A 27,988-nucleotide genomic window follows, 5' to 3' on the forward strand; every position below is an offset into this window, starting at 1 on the left:
CTTTTCACACGTGCGGGCTACCTTGCGTGACACATGTCATCGTGTCTGTATTTCTTTTGTGCTTTTACCTCCGTGTGTTTCTTGGATGGTTATTTGTTACTTTAGGGCACTTATTTTCATTCTTTGATGCCCTCCACGGTCAGGATTATTCATTTTATTGCTTTGTGCAAACTAAGGTGATAGTCATTTCACTTGTCTATTGCACACGTGTAGCACGATGTGTGCGTGGTCCATTTTATGTTAAGGGGGGTTTGTTTCCACCCTGTTTTATCAGTGTTATTTCGCTTTGTTACAGCTGTTTTGTATGACACGACATTTTTGTCAGATTTGCAAGAGTCGTAAATCCGGCAAGGATCCCCACTCTGTCCGGATTGTGCGGCGGTTCCCTGCTCCTGCTTCCCTGTCAGAGGTGCTCTGTTTGTGCGCACCTCTCTCCACAAGACTTCAAGACCTATTTAGCAGTCGTCAAAAAGAGAAGGTCCCAACAACTTAGGAAGATGTCCAGATCCCCAGCGTCATCGGTGGGCTCTAGACTGTCTCTTCGCTGGAGAATCTACCATCGGACATCTCTTTGTCTCTTTTGGGAACTTTACTCTTCTGGGGATGTGTCAGAGGCCTGAGCTGTCGCAGGCACTGAGGTCAGGCTCAGCGCCTGCTCTGTCATCTATTCAGCTTTCGGTGCCTACGCCTATGCCTACGCCTTCCACCCAGGCAGGGAGTTGTGGTCGATGTGACGAGGTCAGACGCCCTTGCTCATCCCAAAGTACAGAGGATTCTTAGGGCATTACTGGTGCCTACCCCAGGATTGACGCCAGACGCATCTAACGTGACACAGGGCAGAGACAGTGGTCGTGCACCAGTGTCAGTGCTTAGTGGAGCATCCCAAGCCAGACCTACTGTGAGCAGACCGTCGTCTGCATCGGAGGTGTTTGCTTTTGGTAACGCCAACAATGTGCCTTGGGATAGGAGACGTTCAGAGGGTTCTGGTGGTAGGAGATAGAGATCTAGGAGCCCTCGCAGTAGTTCATCGAGTACTTGCAGACGCCGACGCTCAACGTCTAGATGGCCGGAGCGCAGTGGTAGATCTGGCTGTCGTAGGCCCAGAGATAGACAGTCTAGTTCTTTATCAGGATCGCCGCGTCCTAGGCAGTCATCCTTCAGGAGGCGTACGCCGGAGCGTAAGTCTACTGTGTCGTGGACGGCAGACGAAGAACAGTGTTTTTTCCCCTGACTACGAGGAGGATCAAACACAGCTTGAGGATGATGAGGGATCCTACCTGCTCTTATCTGCTGTGTTCGATTGGATTGCCGATAGGCTCCCGGACTGTCCTTCACCTACGTCGGGTGTAAACAATGACTAGGATATTAGGATTGAGCCGGAACTGTTGATCCCGCCTCAATCTATGGTAGCAGATGCTATTTCTTCGCTCAACGAGGATTTCTAAATGCAACCATAAGGGCGCCTAAGGTTAAAAATCAGGAATATAAGATTCATGGATTGGATTTTGCTGATTCGGGCACAGGACTGGACGAGGCTATCAAGAGGCTATCCTCGTCGATGTCTTACAAGGTGCAAGATTCGAGGCTGCAAGCTATTGATGCTGCATTGCGACGTAGTTTGAAGCCGATTTCGGCATTGGCTTCAGCCATTTCAGCAAGCTGATAAAGGCACCTTTCTCTTCCCCAGTGCTCTTCGGGGACGCTATACTGGAGGTATATGAAGAACATGCCGACCTCAGGAATACGGAGATCTCATTGTCTGCTTTCGAGGCGCTATCTTCTGCCTTTCGTGGCAAAAGGGCAGAAGGCGCTACATCCCTAGGAGGGAGTCAGTCAGATCAGCCTTTTCCAGGGGTGGAGGCCAGAGATTTGCGTCCTGGGAACGCCGCAGACCAGCTGACAGCAACAGGGACGCTCCTGCCACTCTGGGCAGGGGGGGAGGCAAGCGCCCCTATTCAAGACGTTGAGGGCGTTGACTGTCATGACTGGGACCTCCCGCCACCAGCCGTGCCAGTATTCCCGACACCAGTAGGCGGGAGACTTGGAATCTTCTGGAGAAACTGGCCTATCCTCGGGGATTTTCTATGTAACCGGAATTTTAAAGAGAGGCTATAAACATCTGTTAGTTCGACCCCCGCCGTTAACATCACACCCAGAGGTACGCATGTACTCGGAGTCGCAAAGTCTGCTGCTGAGGGACAACATCGCAGTGTTGCTGGGAAAGTGCGTCATCGAGGAAGTACTGGTCCCATACCTCTTACCAGGGTTCTACTCGCTGATCTTCCTCGTTCCCAAGAAAGACTCAGACAAGTTCCGGATGATACACAACATGGTGGCTTTCAATGAGCGTTATCTGATGGAGCCGCCAAAGCTAAGACTCAAGTTGGCTCTTGGTGCATGGCTGTGCAGCCTGGACATTCAAGATGCATATCTACATGTCTGGATCCATCCGGCGCACAGAAAGTTTCTCAGGTTTGTGTTTGGGGGTCACCATTACCATTTTGCAATACTTGCGCTGCTCGAAGAAACTCAGAGGAAGCGCGATTAGCACATATTTGTCAGCACTAAACATGGTACTGGCTGTGAGAGGTGACAGAAGGGTCTCTAAGATCCCGGAATTGGAATAGCGTTTAAGCTGGAGGACCAGAAAGTGAAGTTTCGCACTCCAGCTTGGGATTTGAATGTTGTACTCCAACATTTGAGAGGTTGGCTGTATGAACCCTTGGAATCAACGTCCTTTGACCTGCTTACTAGAAAAACAGTTTTCTTACTGGGCTTAGCTACGGCAGCTAGGGTCAGTGAGATACACGCCCTGGACGTGACTAGAGTCCGGACAGACCGGACAGGATGTAGCACACCTAAGACTTTTATGGGATTTCCTGGCTAAGAAGCAGCTGCCAGGCCAGACAGACAGGTTTTTTCTGCTCCGCCTATTTCATCTATAGTCGGGCTGGAGGATAGAGCAGAACTATTACTGTGTCCAGTCCGGGCATTGAAGCTGTATGTTAGGAAGTCTGCACCGCGTCGAGGTACTAGGAAGACGTTGTTCCTACCAGTCTTGACGTTGGCTAAAGGGGAAATTGATATAAACACCATAGCGCTCTGGTTGAGGCAGACTATTCTAGCGGCGTTTGATGCTTTGAATCTCCCTCACCCGACAGCTAATAACCCTCATGAGATCTGGGCATTAGTGTCGACCATGGCCCTGCACAGGAACTGTTCAGTTCCCGATATCATGGCCGGATGTTTCTGGAAGTCGTCTACGGTCTTCGCTAGTGATTGCCTGCATGACTTAGCAGTAGCAGACATGGAGGGATTGCAATCATTCGGACCGTTAGTAGTTGTTCAGCAACTTACTCGTCCGGTTGCCCTTTAAGGTATGTTGTTTCTTACCTTGGTCTATAGGGGTCTTGTACTTACATGAGATAAGATACCGTACCCCTCCGGTGGTTAGTACGTGAACTGCTACTCTGATTCTGTTCCAGTTCCCGTTTGATGATGAGGTGATAGTAGATGCGTCCCACAAGAGAATCAGTAGTGATCCGTCTACCCCGAGGCATATGTGGGAGTTATTACACACTGGCGGTCCTTGGGAATCCGTCACCACCGTCCAGGCTGTTGTATCCATATGCTATAGACCTGTGCTAAGGTAAGTAAAAAATTTATTAAAATCTATAAATATTAGATATTTAAATACTTACCTTACCATAGGGCGGTAACTCCCTCTCAACGCTGGATGCTCCTCCCCACTTCGGATTCTTCGAACCGGGAAGTAAAAGTGAAGTTTTCGAGGAATCGGCGCGCATGTGCAGTGAGGAGATCCAGATACTTCTGTATCCTGACGTCGTGATTGCGAGGGAGCCATTAAAGTTTGAATGCAATTCATCTCCGTCAGATCTCCTGTTAAGCGAAGCTTGAGGTAAGTTGCTATAGACCTATGGTAAGGTAAGTATTTAAATATCTAAAATATTTAGATTTTAATAAATTCCCTCGCTCTTGCTCGGGAAATATGTATTTTTTCTGACACTCGTTTCATAAAAACAATATGACACGCTCGGTCATGTATTAATCTCTATTTCATTCATGCATGGACAGATATAGCTTCTTGTACATTTTGTGTCTGTCAGTGCCATCTTATATATCCTCATCATTGTGACATAATATGAGGATGTTCCTCAGCACAGTGATAAAACAGAATAACTGTTTGTTCATCACAACCTCATTAAGCAATACAACTGATATTTATTTTGTTATGTTTTATTTTTAACCAGGGGTTCAAAATTGTTTTTAAAAGCCTCTTACCACAAATCAAGTGCCTTTAAGAAAGTAATTAGTCCTGACTAATTTTCCTTTTGCCATGATTTTATGACATAATCATGATGATGTAATTATGAAAGAATAAATCAACTTGGTATTTGATGTTAGTATTTACTGGACTATTCATAAAAAAGTATCAAAAAGTGATAAATAGCAAAGAAAGATAACTCTTCTTTATTATCAGTGCGAAATTTAATGGCTACATTTTGGGCAGGTAAGAAATGAAATCCAAGTTTATTTGCAGTTTGGAACCATAAGTGGAAATTATCTAGTAGCCCAATGACAAGTAAGATACCATGATCTGATTGCCTTAAATGAAAACTGACTGTCTCACATGCTGGACTATGGGATGTTTGAACCCTGTTAGGAAATTAAATGTGCTTCCCATAAGTTTAACTGGTGATTTGATGAGGACATGTGATGGAATGATCTGAGTTTTTCAGAAATGGAAACTGCATGGGCCAGGCGTTTTCAACAGTTCGTAGAGGGCCCGGCCTTGCGTACTTCCCTGCTGTCAGTCTTTCAATATCGGAGAACCTCCGAGCCAATTTTGGTGCCACACCTCTGAGGTAGGGGTACAGCTTTCAGTAAATAGTTGAATTTCATATGAGTGTCCCGACACAGCCTCTATAATATCCAGTGCATGTTCATGAACTTATTCATCATTATTATCATCTTTACCTTTCATTGAATGACATGATATGTGAGATAGTGGTCCAGTCAATACCAATCAATGCTCAATTAGCTATGCTGGTGATTGGAGAGAGAGTGGTGAAGCCACTGGCTACTTCATGGTAACAGAAGGCTGATTCACTCACTGCAGCACAAATGAGATTGTGTTTTCAGACAGTAACATTTCAAGAGTAAGTAGCTGGACCAGTTACCACTAAAGAGAGCAGACCTTTGCTTGGAGACATGAAATCAGTATTAAACCTTGTATGTGTTACTGACTCATGTTGAACAGATATCCACTGGAAGGTTACCAACCACTGCAGGACCCTCCCACGTCCGATCTGGTTCGGGCGCAAGTACTCTTTGGCTACCTGGAAAAACTATTGCCTGTTATGATAGAAGATGATCAGGTGAGACAAGTGATACAAGGGCTGTTTAATGATGTGTTCAGATTCTGGACAAACAGATCTGAACAGTTATTGTGTCTTCAATGTGTCAAAAGTGAGTTCTTACTGAAATAATTGATGACAATAATCTCGACCAAACAGAGATATTAAATATGTATTATGTGTAATCAAGTTTTAATTGTCACATGTAAGATCATGGTTTGATTCTCTAGATGGGTACAGTGTTTGTAAACACATACTGGCATCATCCTGTCATTGTGGAGTATATTTATTGCCTCTTCGCAAGGGAATTAACTCTGTACAAGTATCAGGGACAAAGATCATTGAAACCCCTTGTCTGGATTACACTATTAGAAGATACAAGTGTCTAGATATGGGAGATTCAAGTGTAGGAAAACATTATTTCTGTTTTTAGGTTATTGGTGCTGAAGTGATTCAGGGCAAAGGTGAAGAAGTACTACCTCCTCTGACAGAACATCGTACCCGGCGATGTACGGCCATGCTGGTTGCTGCACATATATTTGAAAAACTGGCGCCACTCTTGGTATTACATGATTATTAATGCAGTCTGTTATTCCACGTACGTTAATCTTGTTTTGATATAGAGCAGGAGTTGACTGTGTTTTCGACTTGTTTGTGCATGTTGATCACTGACGTGTCCATGATGACAACTTACATCATCCTTAGGTGCCATCATAAAATTGCAGATAAGGTTGGAGTTGACCAGTAAATTTCTCTGTTCAATATTGGAGTGGTTGAAATTCATAAACAATGCATTTTCTGAGAGCTGTACAATGCACATTATTTGTGTATAATTTTGACATACAGAAATCATACAGTGCTCCTTTTACAATTGTTGGCTGCCTTCATCAGATTAAAGAAAGTTTAGTTGGCTACAAGTCATGCTCACTGTAATGTATTAGTCCACACATATAGCGGTACCATTCCATGATGAATATCTTGCAGTATGGGACGACAGGAATGTTGAAATATGTTTACTCATATTTTTGTATTTTAAGTTTCCTATGAACTGTTATGTCACACATTACCACCATTACTAAACATAATTCATGATGATTGTTTTTCAGAGAAGTGCCTATATTGTAGAAGGGCATTTGTTAAAGTTTTTGTTGAAGTTCCGTGACTGCGAGAAACATCTTACAGAACAGCCTTACATATCGAAGCTACTGGACCTGTTCTGGGCACTACTTCAGGTACTGGGGGTTGTTGGAACTAATTCAGGTACAGGAGGTTGTGGGCTCTAATTTGGGTAATGGGGGTTGTGGGAACTGCTTTTGGTACTGGGAGTTCTAACTCCTTCTAGTACTAGCAGTCGTGTGGCACTGCTTCATATACTGTTGGTTTGTGGGCATTACATCAGGTACTTGGTGTTCTGGGCACTACTTTGAGTACTGGGAGTTCTAACTCCTTCAGTTACTGGAGGTTGGTTGTGGGCACTACTTGAGACACTGGGAGTTCTAGGCACTACTGTATGTGCTAAGGGGGTTGTGGGCAGTTTTTCAGGTAGTGGGTGCTGTGGGTACTGTTCGGTTACTGTGGGTTGTACTTCAGGTACTGGTGGTTGTGGGTGCTACTTCAGGTACTGGGGGCTTGTGGGCAGTACTCCAGGTACTGTGGGTGGTGGGAAGTACTTCAGGTACTGGGGGTTGTGGGTGCTACTTCAGGTACTGGGGGCTTGTGGGCAGTACTCCAGGTACTGTGGGTGGTGGGAAGTACTTCAGGTACTGGGGGCTTGTGGGCAGTACTCCAGGTACTGTGGGTGGTGGGAAGTACTTCAGGTACTGGTGGTTGTGGGAAGTACTTCAGGTACTGGTGGTTGTGGGTGCTACTTCAGGTACTGGGGGCTTGTGGGCAGTACTCCAGGTACTGTGGGTGGTGGGAAGTACTTCAGGTACTGGTGGTTGTGGGCAGTACTCCAGGTACTGGTGGTTGTGGGTGCTACTTCAGGTACTGGGGGCTTGTGGGCAGTACTCCAGGTACTGTGGGTGATGGGAAGTACTTCAGGTACTGGTGGTTGTGGGAAGTACTTCAGGTACTGGTGGTTGTGGGTGCTACTTCAGGTACTGGGGGCTTGTGGGCAGTACTCCAGGTACTGTGGGTGGTGGGAAGTACTTCAGGTACTGGTGGTTGTGGGCAGTACTCCAGGTACTGGTGGTTGTGGGTGCTACTTCAGGTACTGTGGGCTTGTGGGCAGTACTCCAGGTACTGTGGGTGGTGGGAAGTACTTCAGGTACTGGGGGCTTGTGGGCAGTACTCCAGGTACTGTGGGTGGTGGGAAGTACTCCAGGTACTGTGGGTGGTGGGAAGTACTTCAGGTACTGGTGGTTGTGGGTGCTACTTCAGGTACTGGGGGCTTGTGGGCAGTACTCCAGGTACTGTGGGTGGTGGGAAGTACTTCAGGTACTGGTGGTTGTGGGTGCTACTCCAGGTACTGGGGGCTTGTGGGCAGTACTCCAGGTACTGTGGGTGGTGGGAAGTACTTCAGGTACTGGGGGTCCTTTTAACTCCATTAACTGTATCAACCAAATCTTCATGATACATTTGCTAAACATACCCTGGGTTGCGGTTTCCATTGTCAGCTTATCATTCATATAGCAAACTGTATTAAGTGCAGCATGATTTGCCTCATCTTTCAATGAACATTTGTAGTGTATGTGGACAGACAACACAACATTTTTTGTAATGAGTATCTACGTTTATAATACATGATAATAACACAATATGATAAGTGATACAACCTTGTGTTTGAGTATTTTTTAAACTATATACCTGTTGTATGCTATGAACACCCATACACAGCATTACTGCTTTTTTTCTCATACCTCAATATGCTTTACAAGCAATAAATGTTTGGTAACTGGTTCTATTGTTGTGTGCATTGGTCAAGAATGGTGGTTCAGAGTAGCAGGACCTGGTGTCCTGTAAGTTCCAAATCTGACTCACTGAAATTTCACAAGACCTATAGAATAAAATTAAACACACATTTCAGATTTAACATTTCTCATATTTGGCATTGAAACTATTAACATTATGTAATAACAATAAGATTTATAATCAGCAAACAAGTGTCACATGCCACAAATAGCAGCCTCAGACAAAGTCATTTTGAAATATTCAGTGAGACAATATTGCCAGCATGTTGTTGACTTCTATGTGACCGTTGGTGAATCTGCCTGATTTGTCAGAGGGTCAGATGCTATTCGGGTACACTGTGTGTCCATTGTTTAACCTGTTGAAAATCAGCATAGAAATTCATTTGCCAATGTGTTCCTCTACAAAATTAACTGACAAAAATGTCAGAACCACAGAAGTTTCTTATATCTTTATATCTTCTTTATCCATGACTACAAAATTCCTATGAAGTATTTAGGTGATAATGTGTGTATGTTCAATCTTTTGCTTCTAATATATGACAGAATACATACCATATCAATGATATCTGTTGAATTGGCAATATCTATGAAACTTGTCCATGTATTTCTCATGCAGAATTAACTTTTGAACATTGGATTTCACTTGAATTTCTTTGAGATTCAAAATCTTTGAAAAGTATGTGAATTTTGTTTAATGCAATCTCACACCAGTTAACACTGTTTCTTTCACTCCAGGATTTTGAACTTAAGACATGTTTGGAGCATCTGGTGACGACATTACTATCGTCCTATCGTTTCTCTCCTGTAACATCAGATTTCCGATATCCGGTAAGATATGCTGAAAACTGCATCCTGAAAGGCAAAGTGTCACACCACACTTCTCTAAACATACATCATGCATTTTTCTTAATAACATGAACTATCAGCCCTCAGGGAAGCTTATGTGTAAATTTATTAAGAAAGTTTACATATTTAGATTCTAATATTAATTAGAAATTTCAAATGCAGTTGATTTGTGCCCTCTACCGGTCGAACTCTGAAGAGTTTTGTCTCTTGGGTCTCTCTTCATGAATATCTTATGAACAACTTTTGATTGCAACCAGTTTAGAAAACAACCGACCACATGGCATGTGGTGGACAGGTTTTGATGTATATTTGCTTGATAAAATATATTGTTGACAGATGAAAGTGATATGTTGGGGATAGTGCTGACTCCAGACATTCACTCCTGCCAAAAATATATTTAGAGGCTAGAGTTCAGTTTATTGATCCTAACCGGATTGAGTGAAGCCCACTTGCAGCAGAGCCCTTACCACACGACAGCGCTCCCACTGTCTTGCAATAGCACTGTTTGGCTCATGCACCAGTGCTCTCATTGATCAAATGACTGTCCATGATCAATAAAGAGCTGACAAGTCGAGGTGAACATCCCTTCACATGCTTTATGTTTGGGGATTGAGTTAGGGTTATGAGTAGGGACAGATTTTACCTTATCTAGTGTAATAATCATAATCTATTCAAAATGAGCAGTCAGCAAGGCAACAAGGGGCAATAGACATCATTCACCATAGATCAGTTTGACAGATTGCTCATGGCTGACAAACTATGGGGGCTGTTGCTTTAGAAAAGATGAATGTGGAAAGTTTGATGTCAATAACACGTATGAGCAATGGTTTATTTAATTTTTTCACATTTTTGCATTCATGTCAGTGGTGCTATTTAGCTCCTAAATAAGCACTTTAACTGTGATGGCCCTCATGCTCTCAGAGTAAACCTCTATCTAATTATGTGAACTACTGGTTTAGGTGGATCTTCATTATCCCGTCAGATAAGCCTTAGATACTGCATGAAAGAACAAGAGGAGTTATGAGTTATATGTGACAGTGTTGATCTCCCGATAACCAAGGTTTATGTACAGCAATAACCTCTAGCCCAGCAGCTTGATGCTAGATATAACTTCCAGGGGCTAGTAAATAGAATCACGGTAGCCCGTTTTGCTAGTGTAAATTTTCAGTTTGTGAAAAATTCTCTTCATGGCCATTTTTCATTAAAATTCCTAATCCTTTTAGTAATTTTGTTTTGTTTTCAAGCTGAAAATTCTGAGCTTATTGAAATTACACGGTACTAACAAGGCTGAAATCCTTACCCGTTTCCAAGATGCGTTGTTGTAAGAAGTGTTAAGAAAAAAACACCCATCAAAATAACCTATGCATCCTCCATGATTTGCAAATGGTTTTGTTTCTTCCCTGATTTATTGACAGAGGACTTAACTTTTAAAACTTTCTAGTCCAGTTAGCTAGTGATCCTGAAGAAATATTTCCTATACAGGTTGCGTAGTTAACACTGCTTGTAAGAAACTGTTCATATACAATGCAGCATGGGTGGTGGAGGCAGCGCTAAGCTGTTTCTGTGTGATGATGTTTGTGCGTGTTAGCAAAAGTTGTCTCTTTTCCTGGTTTCAGAAGCTGTATCTGAACCTCACCCTTGCAATACTGCAACATGGTCGCACAAGAAAGCACCTGCTGGCCAATGTCCTATATCCTTTTGTCCTATGTTATTTTCTTATGTTTTAATTAAGTGAATTAGATGCTTTTGTGGAAGAGGATTTGATACATTCTAAGAAATTGTGAAAACTGTTTGTTCAAGCTCCACTGATCATCTTTATTAAGTTTGTATTGTCCAATCATTGCCATGAAAATATAGTTCTAGAAGTTAAATGTATTGTGGTTTCCACAAGTTTGAAGGAACCTTTCATGAATATATGGATTGCTATTGTCATCTAGTAGTGTATATTAACAGAAACGTCACAGCATGATTTTTTACAGTGTCTTGACATATCAATTTAACACTGAATCTTTCTCTTGTTCTTGTTGAATCCTTAACTCGAGCGCACATTTGACAAAGTGAAGTTTCCAATCTTTCTACACATCAAGCCCCCTGATGACGGAGGCCTAGCAGAGATGGTGCCCATAGTGTACTGGGAGTATCAGACCAAGGCAAGTGCTGTTCACATCAGTTTTCCAGCCAGTCAGTATGAACAGACATCAATAATGTTAGAATAATTGTAATTAGACGTTGCCGTCATTGTAACCTGAGACAGGGGATGCTGTCAGTCGCATGTTAGTTTAACCTGGCACATATGTGGTGATGTTTTACAGGAATATAGCTGGAAAGTGTAAATAAACCCAAACAATTTCAGGAAGAAGATGACCCAGTTCCGGTAGAACCTCCTGGGGTTCTCCGAAAGAAGAAGGACTACCTGGCATCCTGCAAACAGCTCAGGAAACAAATTGAAGGTGAAGTCTAGCCACTTTGCTTCTTCCTCTGAATCAAGACTAGTTACCTGTGAATTCTGAACTAGTGTCAGATAAAATATTAATGAATAGCTGCATGCCCATTTTGATGTGGTAGGACAATTATTGTGGCATTGAGCTCCCCTTTCAAGAAAGGTCCAGTTTATGAACTCGCCTCAAAGTATGTAGTTCTGCATTGGTTAATTAGATGTTAAAGAAAGTGGTATCTGAAAGATTCTGCAAACAATAGTTCACAAATCAGTTAAAATTACCTCAGAGGAACTTCAGTAGCATTGCAGAATAGATAGACAGTCAGTTCTGTTGTACAGTTTACAATGGCAGTGTGGGATATAATATGAGAGATGATGTTCTGCTTTTATAGGTAGTCAGATAGCAACTGGAAGGATTTAATCCGTGCAGGGTTAGTCTGGCAGTTCTGTAACATCCAGATTAATCCCCACTCCTGTATAAATGACCCTGACCTCTATTAAATTTATCAGATATGATATATTATGTCATTATTGAAGAAGTTTATGAGTGATTGTTTCACTAGCACATGACAAAATATTCCCCTGGTTGTTTCAGAGGTTGAAGATATCCAGGTGGAGATGCTGAAATTGCTTCTAATCTGGAATGATCCCAAAGATGTAAGTTATTTCTTGGAATGTTTAAATGGTTACATTAAATATTTAATTATGAATAATAAAATTGTAAATTAACTCTGGCTTTCAATACATGATAGTTTCTGTTGTGAACTGATGTGCTCATGTTCGTTGTCTGTATTTGGCTACAAATGTGACGATTCACTGCACAACATCCTTGATATTTTCAGGGTAAAACCACACGAGATATCTTCATGGAGAAGTTGCGGGCATTTCTGAGGGAAAACAGTGCCTACACAAGAGTGAGCCTTTTTGTTTATATGTTTTTGACCGCAGTTTTCCGTCTATGAACACCATGTTTTCAGTAGGTTCTAGTATTTCAGAAAGTGTGTGTTAGGAACTGGTATCACAAATACAAGCCAAACCTCACTGACACATGTCATTGACACCTTAGGATATTAACAATGAAAATTTGGAGCCAATAAAGTACCCTACCTGTGAAGATTTGGGTTTGAATTGATCTATGGTAACCCATGCTTTTCATAAGAAGTGATTCACATATCGCGTGGTGAGGCTTGCTGACTTGGTCATCACATCCCATTTTATCCCATTTGCTTAGATTGATGATCTTGCTGTTGATAACATGACTGGTTCAGGCTCAATTATTTACACCATATAGCTATATAGCTAGAATATTACTTGGTGTGGCTTAAAACTCACTCACTCAACAACCTCAAATCTAACACTTTCCTCTCTCCTCTTCCTTCCCCACCAAAAAAACCCCAAAAAAACCCCAAAAAACCCCAAAAACCGAAAACAAATAAAAACATGAAAAAAAAAACAAGATAAAAAAAAAAAAGAAATTGAAAGGAAAAAAAATCCAATTTCCATGTAGCCTTTCTTAGCTAGAGCCAGGTTCCAGGTTCCTCCATGTGGATATCTGTCAGAGTTTATGATGTATGAACAGGATTGTGATTGGTGGATCTGTGGGTGGTGGATTGCTGATTATGGACTGTTGACATTGTACCCACTCATATCAGAGTCATATGATGATATTGTTTTGGGTTAACACCAAACGTCATGTACATATTGTGTTCTTTATATGACTAATTCTTGTGGGCAGAAAATAATTACAAAATTTTTTACTTACCATAGGTCTGTAACATATTACCTCAAGCTTTGCTTAGTAGGTCTGACAGAGTTGAATTGCTATTCAATCTTGAATGGCTACCTTGAATGTGACGACTGTAATGATACGGAAGTATTTGGATCTCCCCACTGCGCATGAAACCATATGTATTAGTGCAAATCATGTACTGTTAAGTTGTATATGGTACTACATTTCAGCTTGGTCAGATTTGATTGCTGACCAGTATTTCAGTGGTTGTAGTCTGCAAGTCACATAGTACTATGATACCATGTTGGCCTTTTCTTCTTGATCTGGTTTCCTTACTTGAACAGGTGCACCAGATTCACACCTGTCCCCTGCCGGTCTCTCTGTGTTTCTACCATCGACTCATCCAAGCCCTGCGCTACTACTGGGACCTCTTTCAGAAGGAGGACACAGGCAGATTTGTGCATAGCTCAGGTAGGACGACACCTAGCTGTTGGGAAAACACTTTTCGCAGGTAAGAAAACACCTGGTATGTTGGGCAACCACTAAGCTGAGACAGGAACATACCTGTCTGTTGGGAAACTGCTTAGCTCAGGTTGGATCATACTTGGTTTGGTTGGCAGCATGCATACCTCAGGTAGGAGCACATCCAATAACCACATTTATACACTGAACCAATGTTTGTTGCATTTTGAATTTTTTCATGTGTTTTTAATGGCAACAGGTTGATCTCAGGTTCATATGAGAGAAGGGATGAGAAACTGTTTCTAATTTTGAGTGAATCCTTGTGGACACCTGAGTTATTACTCACCATACAACCGTGTGTGAATTCTTGATAAATGGTACGTTTTTATTCCAAGCTTGTTTTTGTAGTCAGCTGAATGGGTTAGATGGTCAATGTTGGAGATAAATTTGACTGTGGGAAGAATGAGGAAAATTTATATGGATAGACAGCTTCATTTTTCTGAAGAGGTGACGTCCTAATTTCACAAGACATTGCCCTCATTGTAAGCTGGGACAGGGGATGCTGTCAGTCACATGTCAGTTTAACCATCTGCAGTTGCTGGAACATTTTACTCTTTTCTTCTGGAATTATGGCCTAGAGGTTTGAAATTGTTACAAGTAGCATTGTATGGCATGGAAAGTTCTGTGTATTGAAAATAGGTTTACCATCGTTCTTTCCATTGGAATGTATTGAAAGGATTTAGAGAATAGAGCGATTGTCTGGTTCTGTAATCAGCTATAATGTCATATATATTGTATTTCGGATTACTCTTTATAAATGGCATAGTGTAGTCATAATCAGTCATAATGTCACTAGTACTCACAAGCTTCAGGATCAAATATGTATTGTGCAATAACTAAAGTGATGTTCTTTCCATGAAATCATGTACATATTTCATAGGGCAGGAGATGGCTGTTATTTTTTCTATTTTGCCAGTCTCTCAGTGAACTGATGTATTTTCAGAAGCCTTTGTCCCAGTTCAAGAATTTTGGGTGGATACTCGAGAATATTATGATTTCCAGAGGTGTGGAGGTCTGATGTCACATCTGAACAGAACTCTTGGTGGTACGTCATCAGCTTTATGCATCAAGCAATCAATAAATGGGCTAGACATCTGAGATGTTGAGTCGAATCAAATGATGTGTTGTGTTTTGTAAAAGAACATGTATTACATTTACAAGAAAATGTTGACTGCCTTGTAAATTTGTGGCATTTATTTACTAAGTGGTACAGAATTTGGACAGGATGCTCAGTGAACCATATATGGTAGTTAGAATAGATGTATTAGGGTGAAATGAATATTGGTGTTAGAAACACATAGTTATTTTAGGTTGTTTTGTTGTTTTGTTTTCAGCGGAGGTGAATAAAGCTCAGGGTATTTCAGTTTCTGATGATGGCAAAGTAGTCCGAACAGAGAAGAAGTCCAAGGAGCCAGCAGCAGGTGGGCACAGAGTAGGGACAGAGTGATTGGTTCTGTACATGGTGATACAGTACTTCTTCCTCCAGGTGTTGTTTCACACCATACTGGTTAATATTTGTATTTTGTTCTATATCTTGTCCAGAATACTATTCCAGAACTTCACAGGTGTAATAAAGTGTAACAAAATCTGTTTGTGCCTCACCAAATGTTTTGCAGAATGCCGTAATACAGCTGTCATATTGCTAGAGGGACATAATTTGTGGTGCACTAATACAGCTGCTATATTCTTAGAGGGACATAATTTGTGGTGCACTAATACAGCTGCTGTATTACTAAAGACACATAATTTGTGGTGCACTGATACAGCTGCTGTATTCCTAGAGGGACATAATTTGTGGTGCACTAACACAGCTGCTATATTACTAAAGACACATAATTTGTGGTGCACTAATACAGCTGCTATATTCTTAGAGGGACATAATTTGTGGTGCACTAATACAGCTGCTATATTTTTAGAGGGACATAATTTGTGGTGCACTAATACAGCTGCTATATTTTTAGAGGGACATAATTTGTGGTTCACTAATACAGCTGCTATATTCTTAGAGGGACATAATTTGTGGTGCACTAATACAGCTGCTATATTCTTAGAGGGACATCATTTGTGGTGCACTAATACATCTACTATATTCTTAGAGGGACATAATTTGTGGTGCACTAACACAGCTGCTATATTCTTAGAGGGACATAATTTGTGGTGCACTAACACAGCTGCTATATTACTAGAGCGACGTAATTTGTGGTGCACTAATACAGAGTTGTTTTTTGCAGCTGTTAGTACGGAGGTGTACCCTGAGCCTGAGATGCCCAGTGGAAACTCCCTGATGAAGCTGCTGGATAGCCTCATTATCCTGTACCATATAGCAGCTCACAAACAGCTGGGCAAGGTAGGCTGGCTGGCTGGCTGAAACAGTCACAATGACATGAGGGAATCCATTACTTGGTGAAGTGGATAAAGACTGTAAAGTACTGCTGTATAAGTTGTAGGCTGCCTTGCAATGTGTATCACTTTGATTCATGGGTTATTGAGTCCAACTGGCGATGTGTATCACTTTGATTCATGGGTTATTTGGTCCAACTGGTGATGTGTATCACTTTGTTTCATGGGTTATTGAGTCCAACTGGCAATGTGAAACTGTTTGTTGTGGTTTTTGGCAACGTTGCAATGTGTTATCTATCAATGTGCAATTTTTATCTATCTGTGTTTGTTTCAGATGTGTGCACTCAGAGACAACATGAGAGACTTTGTGTTTGCCCTGCAGGACACAGAAGAGAAAATCAAAAGGTGCTCCACTGAGGTGTGTAGTCATCTTCAACATTAATGTGGGCATTAGTTGACCATTGGCCTTAGGTCCTACAATTTTCTGTGCTGTTGCTTCCCTTAAGTAGCAGTGTTCATAGTGTGAATTGGTTATCATGATCTGTGGATGATGTTGTTTGTCAGCATGATGAGTGTGGATTTCACGGAAGTGGTAAAGACCGGTAGTAACCTAGCTTCAGTTTATGTACTTGAAATACCATTCATAGTGCAGTGTCTAATTTCGACTGTGTCCTTGCGCCACTGGTGCATGATAGTTGAAAGTGACGCACTGTCCCTTTACCTTGTGGGTCTACTTGACGTACTATAAAAATTATTTGACTCATATCAATCATGCGAAAACATACCTCTCCATACTCGTTAAAATTTACAACATATTTTTACAATTCTGAGTGATAAATCAGCATTCATAATCCCCCAGTGTTGTACATGATTTCCCACATCTAATGAGATGCCTACATCAATGCATGAAGCTATATATAGGTAGGTTTTCCAAGTCATGTTGTTTTGTTATGCATTAACAGTTATGCCCCCTGCCAGTGTATTTCCCAGGTCTATATCAAAGGGCAGTAACTGAAGTTGAAAAGACAGTGTGCAGTTATCAAAATAAAGCATAGCTGATAAGTCTTTTGCTGCTGCATTTTTCGAAAGAAAAAAGAACAAAAACTAATAGAGAAAATGTTGTGAAGTCAAGTGATGACAGTTCTGACATAATATTTGAGATGAAATTATCAAAAGTCAATAATGTCACGCCAACTGATGTTAAAACTAAGAAGAAAACATCCACCCGTTTGTTCCAAATGAAATGGCAACGTTTGTATGCGGGGGTTCCTTATGATGAGTGTGAAAACAAGATGACGTGTGCACTTTGTCTTAAAAATGGAAAACATAAAGTTCTCACCGATGGAACTGATAATTTCCGCACTTCCACGCTCCAGAGACATGCTGATAGTGCCGACCATAAACTTGATGTCCAAGCTGAATGGCTGAAGGGACAAATGAAAGTGGCAGTTAAAAATATGCTTCATGGTAAAGAAAAGGCAGCAATTAAATTTAAATTAACACTTTAATTCATACAACTGAACAGCTATTTGCATGACAAATTTATTAAAATTGCAGAGTGAATGCATTGACTCCCTTGTCTTTTATGATGACCCACCTGCAATGGTATTTGTCCCACTGTTTTGATTAACCATGGGCCAAGGGGCCCACTTCTGCTGAAAAGTAAATTAGACACTGATAGTGGCATCTAACCTCTGACTCACTTCACTGTCAATCTGTGCAACCAACTTGACTTTAATATTTAGCTTACATGCAATGATATAACTTTACATGATGATCACCATGATGTGATCGCTTAAAATGAAATTAAAGATGGATCAGAAAATATCCATGTCATAGTGTATTTCTGAGACATAAGGTGGGGTACGGGCGGCGCAGTCATGTCTAAAGTTGCCTGTGCATCCGTTGCACCTAACAGAGTTCCAGTTTGACCCCATTTTGTATTTCGGGGTAGTGGATGGGGGTGGAGAGGACTGAGTCTGATGTCAGCACCATACCACTAACTGTAGAAATTTTGTGTCTCCACTTGCGATCAGCTCACAGTGTGAAATGTATCTGCATCATTGTTCAAAGCATTGACAAGAGTCATTTGCAGTTATTGAGTGTTGCCAGTTTTACCTTTACTGCCTTCTTGGGCGTCATAGTGACATGATACACCTGTAAAGATCTAGGTTACTCTTGATCTTCAGTAAATTGTGCTTGTCGTAAGAGGCGACTAACATGATCGTGTGTTCAGACTTGTCTGCTTGGTTGACATGTCAGTGAAGATCAATGCTGTCATGCTGTTGATCACTGGATTGTCTGGTCCAGACTCAATTATTTGCACACTGCTGCCATATAGCTGGAATATAGCATAGAATGTGGAGTAAAACTGAACAAATATACTCACTCACTACTGACATGCCATTTTTACTTGTCTAGGGATCTCCACTCTGGAGAGTCACTGAAGGATGCTGATATAGTTTTGTAGCAGTGTGTATAGTATCATTACCTGAACATTTCTATGTGGTTCTCTCCAATAAAGACAAATGACATTCGTGAAGACCTGGAACAGGCCAAGAAGGTTTTCCTGGAGAAGATCACCGAACAATCCCGCCAGATGGGATGGGTTATAGCTGTTATATACTCTAAGGTAGGACATGGAGGAATACTGTATATTGCGTGTGTCTGTAGTAGGGTATAGGACTTTATTATCCGTCATATCACATGTCATCACATGTCACTTTTTCCTAGCATCCTTTGTTCCTGTATTTTGTAGTCTGTGACATCATTAATCATTAAACAGAATGTCATTTAGCAGGGCTGTCACACTTGCTTACCATGTTTTACTGCACAAATGTGCATGAATAAAGTGGATAATAACAAAATTATTACACTTGAGCAAGTATTTCATACAAATTATATGAAACTTGTGCAAAATAATACACAAATATTTTTACACTAGTTTTGTATAAGTCGTATGACACACTTGCTTATGTGATAATCTCTATTGACAGATGAACAGTCAAGTACTCTGGGAGCTATGTAGATGATTGTATCAGTCTACATCACACTCTGATGTCCTTACAGAGGACTCAGTGTACATATGGGGTGATTGAAAAGTTTTCAGCCTCTTTTTGTAGTAATTGCATACTAGTGAAATCTTTTGTTGTGGACATTAGATGATGTCATAGAGTCCACAAAAACTTGAGTCACTGTTTGTGCTTTACCTTTGGAAAATGGTCGAAGTCTGCAGTGATGAAGTACTTGCAAGTAAACCTGTTAACAGAGGTCTCATCCTAGAAGTCATGCTGCTCTGTAGGTGCTCTGCAAACTGGAACAAATCAGTAGTTGCCATTGCTACTGTTAATGAGGGTAGCTGGGGGTTACAACTCCTTCAGTAACAACTGTATTTAACACATCTGTCAGATAAAACCTTAAGAAAACACTTGTCAGAACCCATTGTGACAGGAATGGTTATATTGTAGAGGCTATGGAGAACTTTGTGGACAGTCAAGAGAAGGACTTCTTCAAAACTGAGATAGGGAACTTTATTCGCGAGATTAGGTTGAAAAGGGAAAAAGACATTTTGATGTCTGTTTGTAAGTCAGAATTTATCTATCATCCCTTGTAAGTGATATCATGTAATTGATTTTATGTATCACCTTGCTATCTCCATCCAGTCCAAGCAAAATGACATAGCCTGGATGCTGAGAGTCATCCTGACAACAATAGAGAAGGCTTCCAAGTACAAGCAGCTGTTCCAGTTTGTTCCTGAACTCTACATAGAGAGCTGCATTAACAGTTACAACGCCCTTAAGAACTACCTACATCCGACAACAAAGTTTGATGAAATTGAAGGTAAGTCATCTCTGCTGGGGAGCTTCCATTATTCAAAAAGCCCTTGCTTATACATGCCTTTTGATATGGAAGTTGTTCAAGCCCACTATATTGTCTAAATATAAAGCTTTGCATGCTATCAGGCTTACAGGTAACAAATGACATGTTACATGCCTAATGTATGACTTAGGTGATAGTGTGTTTTATTACTACTGGCCTCTGAAGCAAGTTATCTTGCACAAGCGCCCACCGCGGGTCTGAAGGATCGATAAACAAAGTCCAGTTTACTATCCAACCCCCTTACTATATAAACTATAAAGGTGCATCACCAAATCACGGTGACGTGATCGAAAACAGAACAATTTCGCACTCTTCATTGAATATATCGTATTTTAAAAGTCTCACGAGTATCAGAAGCTTCTGTCCACTTTTCTGATGTGTGTGGGAGGCATGTACACAGGGCATCTGAGGGGATGCACTTGTTGTTTTTTATTAAATCGCCAAAGACCAAGTTGCTGTGCCGGGCCCGCGGTGGGCGCCTGTGTTCTCATGTTAGTTTCCCATGAAAGAGCTGATACTTTCCATACTTGTTGTAAAAGATGACTATAGAGCAGGTTTTCAGCCTTGCTGATTTGGTTGAATGTATCTCTGTTCTCCCCATTTTGTTCGATCACTGTTGGTGCTGTCAGTCACTGGATTGTTTGGACTAGACTCGGTCATTTACAAACTGCAATCATATAGGTGGAACAGTCTGGAATGTGGAATTAAACAATATGATACTGACCATCGGTTTGTTAGTTCTGGAATATCACTCAAGTAGCTTAACGGCTTATATATTGACTGTGGACAAGTTGATGACTTGTTCAGCTTCACCACACAAATCTCAGGTAATTAGTAAATAAGATTTTTGATTATTTGTCGCATGGTGTGTTTCAGGTTATGATGAACTTCTAGTCAAGTATGCCAACTTTTTGACGAGCCATTTTGCAGATTCCAGGATTGTCAGCAATGGTAAGACATTGATAATAAGCAGTGATACTACTTAACAAAATGAACTTCATTTGAATTTTAAACTCAACTGCATTTTTAAAATGCAAATTCCAAACAACTTAAGTAATCTATCCCCTGAACTCTAATTGTCTACTATGTTTAAGTATAATATCAGTTTCAGTTTGTTCAAGAAAATGAATTTTCTCAAATTGGAGTAAAAACTCAAACTTAAGTATTAACTGGTACATAAGTATTTTTAGAGAAATCCAGGCCAGGCCCCGATTTCTGGAAACAAGCTTAAGTTTTTACTCAAGATTCAAACTGAGTTTGACAGTTTGAAACAGCTGAGGTATAAATTCAGCTGCTGTTTTAAAACAGAAAAGCCCAAACAACTTAAGCAGTATATTCACCAAGGTCCAACAGTTTTAGTTTAATGTCAATGTCAGTGCATTCTGGGAAATATTTCTCAAGTTGCTGTTGTGATATTTTCACTTGCTCATTTTTTTATGGATGAATGGATGGATGGATGGATGGATGTGTAGGTCAGTGCACAGACTGACTGATGGGTAGGTTGATGAATAAATGAACAAAGTGAATGACCAATGGGACAGTGTTACCAGTCAGATAGAGTAGTATACATAGCCTAGTTGGGTAGGAAAGATGCTTTCAAGTAATATGATCGTATGGAGTTGTTGGATGGTTGATGTGTTTCAGACTTGAGGGACAACTTGGTGCAAGCACTGGCCTGCTTCACCTGCTATCCTCGCACCCTGGAGGTGCTGGAGTCTCTACCGTGGGAAAGGTAATGTCTCAGTCCTTATGTATTATCTGGAGCACAAGTGAACCAGTCATCTGCACAATTGTGTTCCTTAGCTGTGCTTGAGCAGAATGATTTTGCATTTGGTTCCCAGATCTGCCATTTTATGTTCTTTGGTTTATCAGCAAACCTTGTGTATGTGTGTTTCACTGAAGTGATCCTTCTACTGTCAACATGGGATTTGTTCCCACATCGATTTGACATACTGTTTCTGAAACATATGGTGTTCAGCTGGGATGTGCTGTATAGTGGCTCTTTACAGAAAGCATAATGTAGGTACTGCCTCAGTGCAAGTCATGGTGTAAAATATTCAGTATGTTGTTGTTGTGTAAATATGTGCATAGGACAATGAAACCTGAACAGAAGACTTGATTTTAATGATATATTCATCTTTAGGATATCCAAGGAATATTAGCCTCTAGCTCGCATATTTTGCTATCCTAGAGACTGTGGTCATTTGTAGTCCTGTGGTTGAAGTTATTAGCTCATCACACTCATGATCCAGGTTGCCCTCAAGGGTACAATGTGTGAACCTCATTTCTAGTGGCTGTGATATTGCTAGAATAATGTACAAAGTTCACTGAAAACTTACTTATTCAGTCAGTCATGCAGTGACAAATTGTTATCTTTCTTTGTTTTAATTTTTAGACAGGCTTCAGTTATCAAGTCACTTATAGCACCTTATGAGAATAGATCTTGGGCTCACACAAACTGGATCCTGGTCCGACTGTGGAAGGTGAGAGCCCTCAGTTGAATGATTCCTGTCCATGTATTTTTTAAGCTGTGGCTTTTCTGATGATATGTAAGTATGATTAAAGTCACCACAGAAGGTCAAGCATAATTCGTGTAATGATAATTGAGACGATTGTTTGATGTATTAATTCTTACATTTTTATTTGGTTAGATGTATATTGACAATTTGTTTTAACATTTCCTCTCATTGTCTCTCCAGGGTTGTGGATTTGCATTTCGATATCGTTTCTTGCCCAATCTGGTACCTTCTAAAGTACAACCAACCGAGTTCAGCTTCGTTAGTCTTCAAAGTGAGTACAATGTGATACTATGTTGAAATGACTCACATCCAGCTGTGACCTTCCCCATGCGAGTATGTATTCTCTAGTAATACTATGTTCATATGTGTATCAGCCTATACTTGTTTCCTTCTAGAACCATGCCCCTCGTATGTGTATCAGTCTATCTTGGCCAAAATACTCCTGGATGAGGAGGCCATGTCCACACGGTTCCTGGACACCCTGATGAACCAACTCAACTGGTCCTTCTCAGAGTTTGTTGGCATCATGCAGGAGGTGAGACTGTCACTGATATGTAATGGAACACCTAGGTTGAACAGCTAACTGTTACTTTGGATAAACATAGATTGTTTGTCTAGCTGATTTTGTACTAGAGATATTGTATTTGTTGATGTTATATTTATTAACTTTATTCACTTATTATTTACTTATTATTTGTGTTATTTATTTAACACAATAGCAAGATCTTCTGTCTTGTTTCCCTTAGATTAACCAGTTGGTATCACACACAGAGCACATGTTCCTAGAAGGGCGGCAACTGAAGATCTGTGCAGCATGTTTCGAGATATCTGTGTGTCTACTCAGGGTTCTGGAGATGGTGGTGTCCATAGCATCTCAGTTGTTCACCGACTGGTCCAGGCCATCTGCTGAACTCTTCCTCAAGAGAATCATGCAGGTAATAAAAGGCATGATAGCACAGACTACTCTCATAGTTTGAGGTGATACATGGATCTCTATGTTTTTGATAGAAGTCTTCCTCAAGATAATCGTCTTGTCTTAAAGGAGAATACTAACGTAAAACTATTTTTTGATATATGGAAAACCGTATTGTAAAGATAATTTTCTTATCAAAATTTCTCAAAAAGTTTGTAAAATTACAATAAAAGTAAACGACCTCGGATTTCTGCCTATTGCGGAAACACCCGACAGTTAATGAGCAAAGGCGGGATCACGTGACATGACGTCAAATGTGACTATTGCTGGTGGCTTCCTCTTTGGTTGTATTTGACTACTTGACAGTGACCATGGATTCTGACGCTGTAAGATATGTTCCCGATGTCATGTTTTGCCTGAAAGTTAGACTGTACCAATACCAGCTGATTTTACATCGTGATGGAGAAACTTCAAGTGAAGATGAAGAAGAAGAAGCTATCGACACGGAGGCACCAGTTTTATTCAATTCAATTCAATTCAATTTATTTATTCGGTAGTTTGGCCATGTGACTGAAAGTACAATTGATTGTGACGACATAGCCTTAACATGTGACAGGAAGAACATATTTACATCTTCGTGAAAAGGAAAAGACATGAAAATGAAAATTGCGACAGGATTTGTGGTTTGGTTATTTGACAACAGACTTTTGAGATTGATACTATGTGATCATTTTGTTCCGAGATGCGCATACCTGTCACATACAAATAATACATGGTACTCATCTTCGAGAACTCCTAAATTACAACACACATACATAGTGGATAAAGGAATGTTTTCATTAGTACAATGCTTTTTTTCTCAATAAATTCACTTTAAACTAATGCGGTGCAATACGTAATTTACTGAATGCACTAATCAAGGTGTTACCACTTAGTGCTGTAAGGTATATTTCGGGCTGTAATAATGATTTGAAATTCGACTAATTTCTTAAAACTGTGAATATACAAAGAGTCATGCCAAATCTGGGAATATACTGGTATGTCACGGATTCTTTGTGCATAAGTGATGTTAAACATTTGTAGTTTTCCTGCATTTTGCTCTATCCGAACATATGAAACACCAGCTGTGAAAAGTAAGTGACGGGCATCTGAAACCCATGTATGCTTACCATTTTCATCAAGTTTATATATGAATAGATAACACTGGTGAGGGAGGTGGTGTGATTCCATTCTTAATATTTTTAGCCAAAACTTTATAACACACCTTTCAGTAGAAACGTGTGCATATCTACCATACCCACCCAACATGGCCTTACTTGATGCACACTGCAAACATTTCGTAAAGATTTAAGTATGTAGTTTGTACCTTTTCTATGCATCCATAATACCTAGCCCTCCAAATTCCTGAAACATACTAAGTAAAACATGCATGATTTTACTATTAAAAGTATTATATTCAGCGGTGAAGGAAATATGCTTACTATTACAAAATAATCTATACATGGAGCAAATTACTTTACTAACTTTGAGGGAGATAGTTGGACATGCTTTTGACCACTTCAGTGATGATGAGAACAGAACACAAAGGTAGCTATAATTACATACAATTTTAACATCTTGACCACTTGATGTCAACATCGGAAAACTCGGTAGCACAGACTGGTAAGTTTGTCAGATTGTGTTTATTTCGTAAGGGGGGAACAGGCCCATGATACAGCTACTATATCACTGATATTTGTTGAGTACAGGGAGCTTACAATTATAATAAATGTATTTATAGAAGAATAACTGCTTTTACAAGGTAAATGCATTAGAAATGTTTATCTAAGAGGGACATGTTTGAATAACATTTTTCTTTTTGTAAGTTTGTCGTATGAACAACTGTCGAATAATTGGTTTTATTGTTCAGTTATATTGTTAAGGTGCCAAATTGTGATATATAAACTTTATTCCTGAAGTGCTAATTGATGTCTAGCTTTTTACGCTGTCAGCATTTTTTCACATCTTACAATCCATGTAATAGGTACCATTTTATTCTTACGGTCAACAGTATTTGTTTTGTTGCACCAAATCGTGTTGTAAAATACTCGGCTTATGAGGTGTTTGTTTATGATAACATTCGAAGCAATAAGCGTGTCTTATGTTTTATGGGTAAAGTTGATTGATTCTCATTCTGATAAAGAAGAAATTGTTTAATACAATGTGTCAGACTCTGATAAAAAGTCTAGCCCTTTTATGCATATGAGGCACAATAACACACATACAAACACACACCCGCATGAGCGCGCACACAAACATTGACCCCCATCCACACCCTGACCCTTGCACATCAATCTCGACCCATTTACCCACTCAAACAGTCAGACAGTTTAAACAGATGAATTACATAAATGGTGGTATTATAGGTCACACACACACACAGATGTTTTCATTGTACTTTAATATAGTTTTTAGGTGTGACTGCAGTTGAGTGCATTCCGATGTCTTGAAAGTAAGCGCTCCTGACTCCTTGCCTAAATCTGTGTTTATACTTGGAAAAAGGATGAAATGGTGGCTCTTTTCATTGTCCAGTGATTCCATGCATCCCCAGACATCTGAATAAACCATCATACCATTAGCTAAAACCACAGAAACAACATGACTTGTATTGCTTGAGTGCTTGGTCTTTGGGATGCTGGTCACATTTGACGTCACGTGACTTCCAGCGGAATATGCATAATGGCTGAAGCTGAGATAACAGAATCTGTTTTCACGATTAAGACGTAAATATTCATAATTTGTAACTGAAAACTTGGGTATATGTTTCTGATGACTTCATTTTTCACACAGCAAATTATTGAAATTCTCTCATATAACTTGAAGCACCTAAAGGTAATCTCATGGTTTGTGGTGATCTATAGATATGAGTATCAAGTTGTCTTTGCCACAGACGTAAAATAAAAGCTAGAATTTAACAAGGTCCCATGATTCAGGTACAGTATGGGCAGACTTGTGGAGTATGTATAGTACGAGTCACAAGTATAAAGTAATACACTTATCCCTGTTACAAGTTTCTCAGATGCTACATAGGGATCATGGATAGCCCAGTGTATTGGTGTGCAAAGTTGTGCCCCTTAATTGCCCAAGGATCTACCAGTTTTAGGTTTGAATCCCAGGTTCATCCTTGCTGACACCATTACATGCTCTTGTGTTAAATGAGGCAAGCAGATATCAATAACTTGCATCACCATGGGCTTTGAGATCACATGCCATGTTCTGATTGAAATATGGAAAGTTTTCCATATTGCTAAATCACAGTGCATTGTTTTATATGTTATACATTAATGTCAGCGACATACTATTATGAAAAAGGATTTATTAGCTTTGAGATATGTATTTATTCATATTTTTTTCTGTAGCTACTGAGTCAGGTGCTGAGTAGAATCACAACAAGGAATGGTGCGTTTGAGAAGCTTGTGTCTCTACCACTGCCAGGTGAGTGGAGCACACATTCAGATTGTATGTATACATGTGTGGACAGGAATGCCTCTCATGTGAAATAGACGTACACACATAGTCAAGGTATTAGTGCACTTCTTTGTCACAAGATCAGTTTTCACTAGTTCCACAGGAAATCTGTGGTTCTAGAAACTCAAGCTGAAAGTCAATAGTTAGCATGGAGCTTCTTCCATGATTTGTTAGTTTATTTGTTGATGTCTATGTTGATCAGGCCTGGACAGTGTCACATACTTCCCAGTGCTGACTGTGGCAGTGGGCATCCTTATCAAACTGCTGATTGACACACAAGGAGAGAGGTAGGTTACAATGTTGGACTGTGTTTGGCTATAACTCATGAAAAATGGTCTTCAATAACCCATGCTTGTTGTAAGAGGCAACTAATGGGACTGGGAGGTCAGGCTTGGTGACACATGTCATAGTATCCCAGTTGTGTAGATAAGGTCCATGCTGTTAATCACTGCTGTAGAGTTGATTATTTACAGACCACTGCCATATAACTGAACAAACAAACAAAATCCCAACTATGATATTGTAAAGAAATGTAATGAAGAGTTGGTATCTGTTTTGCTGTATGTTGTGCACTGGACTTGGAGATAAGGTGTTTGAAAGTGATTGATCCAGATTATACATTAAGATCATGTTTCCAGTGAAGTCATCAGGGTGACTCACTGCCTCTTTGTATTGATGGGAGGGGAGATAACATTGTCAGTCATCAGGGTGAGATAACATTGTCAGTCATCAGGATGAGTCACTGCCTCTCTGTATTGATGGGAGGGGAGATAACATTGTCGGTCATCAGGGTGAGTCACTGACTCTCTGTATTGATGGGAGGGGAGATAACATTGTCAGTCATCAGGGTGAGATAACATTGTCAGTCATCAGGTTGAGTCACTGCCTCTTTGTATTGATGGGAGGTGAGATAACATTGTCAGTCATCAGGTTGAGTCACTGCCTCTTTGTATTGATGGGAGGGGAGATAACATTGTCAGTCATCAGGGTGAGATAACATTGTCAG

At 40.4% G+C, this 27,988-nt stretch overlaps 1 protein-coding gene across 1 annotated transcript in view; it reads left to right on the forward strand.

Annotated features, from left to right (window-relative positions):
- The window catches only part of LOC137297072 (E3 ubiquitin-protein ligase RNF123-like), a 61,454-nt gene that overhangs the window by 24,290 nt on the left and 9,176 nt on the right, over positions 1-27,988 (forward strand). The window contains exons 10-34 of the mRNA XM_067829044.1: positions 4,761-4,886; positions 5,282-5,399; positions 5,812-5,940; positions 6,485-6,610; positions 9,026-9,118; positions 10,753-10,826; positions 11,184-11,290; positions 11,494-11,586; positions 12,169-12,230; positions 12,416-12,487; positions 13,647-13,773; positions 14,768-14,869; positions 15,159-15,245; positions 16,056-16,171; positions 16,499-16,582; positions 18,689-18,796; positions 19,827-20,004; positions 20,920-20,994; positions 21,688-21,775; positions 22,439-22,526; positions 22,743-22,833; positions 22,958-23,097; positions 23,309-23,497; positions 26,874-26,949; positions 27,185-27,269. Coding sequence (XP_067685145.1) covers positions 4,761-4,886; positions 5,282-5,399; positions 5,812-5,940; positions 6,485-6,610; positions 9,026-9,118; positions 10,753-10,826; positions 11,184-11,290; positions 11,494-11,586; positions 12,169-12,230; positions 12,416-12,487; positions 13,647-13,773; positions 14,768-14,869; positions 15,159-15,245; positions 16,056-16,171; positions 16,499-16,582; positions 18,689-18,796; positions 19,827-20,004; positions 20,920-20,994; positions 21,688-21,775; positions 22,439-22,526; positions 22,743-22,833; positions 22,958-23,097; positions 23,309-23,497; positions 26,874-26,949; positions 27,185-27,269 — 2,634 coding nt within the window. The remainder of the gene's footprint in view (positions 1-4,760; positions 4,887-5,281; positions 5,400-5,811; positions 5,941-6,484; positions 6,611-9,025; positions 9,119-10,752; positions 10,827-11,183; positions 11,291-11,493; positions 11,587-12,168; positions 12,231-12,415; positions 12,488-13,646; positions 13,774-14,767; positions 14,870-15,158; positions 15,246-16,055; positions 16,172-16,498; positions 16,583-18,688; positions 18,797-19,826; positions 20,005-20,919; positions 20,995-21,687; positions 21,776-22,438; positions 22,527-22,742; positions 22,834-22,957; positions 23,098-23,308; positions 23,498-26,873; positions 26,950-27,184; positions 27,270-27,988) is intronic.

This window comes from Haliotis asinina, chromosome 9 (genome assembly GCF_037392515.1).
Source record: "Haliotis asinina isolate JCU_RB_2024 chromosome 9, JCU_Hal_asi_v2, whole genome shotgun sequence".
Taxonomy (NCBI): domain Eukaryota; kingdom Metazoa; phylum Mollusca; class Gastropoda; order Lepetellida; family Haliotidae; genus Haliotis; species Haliotis asinina.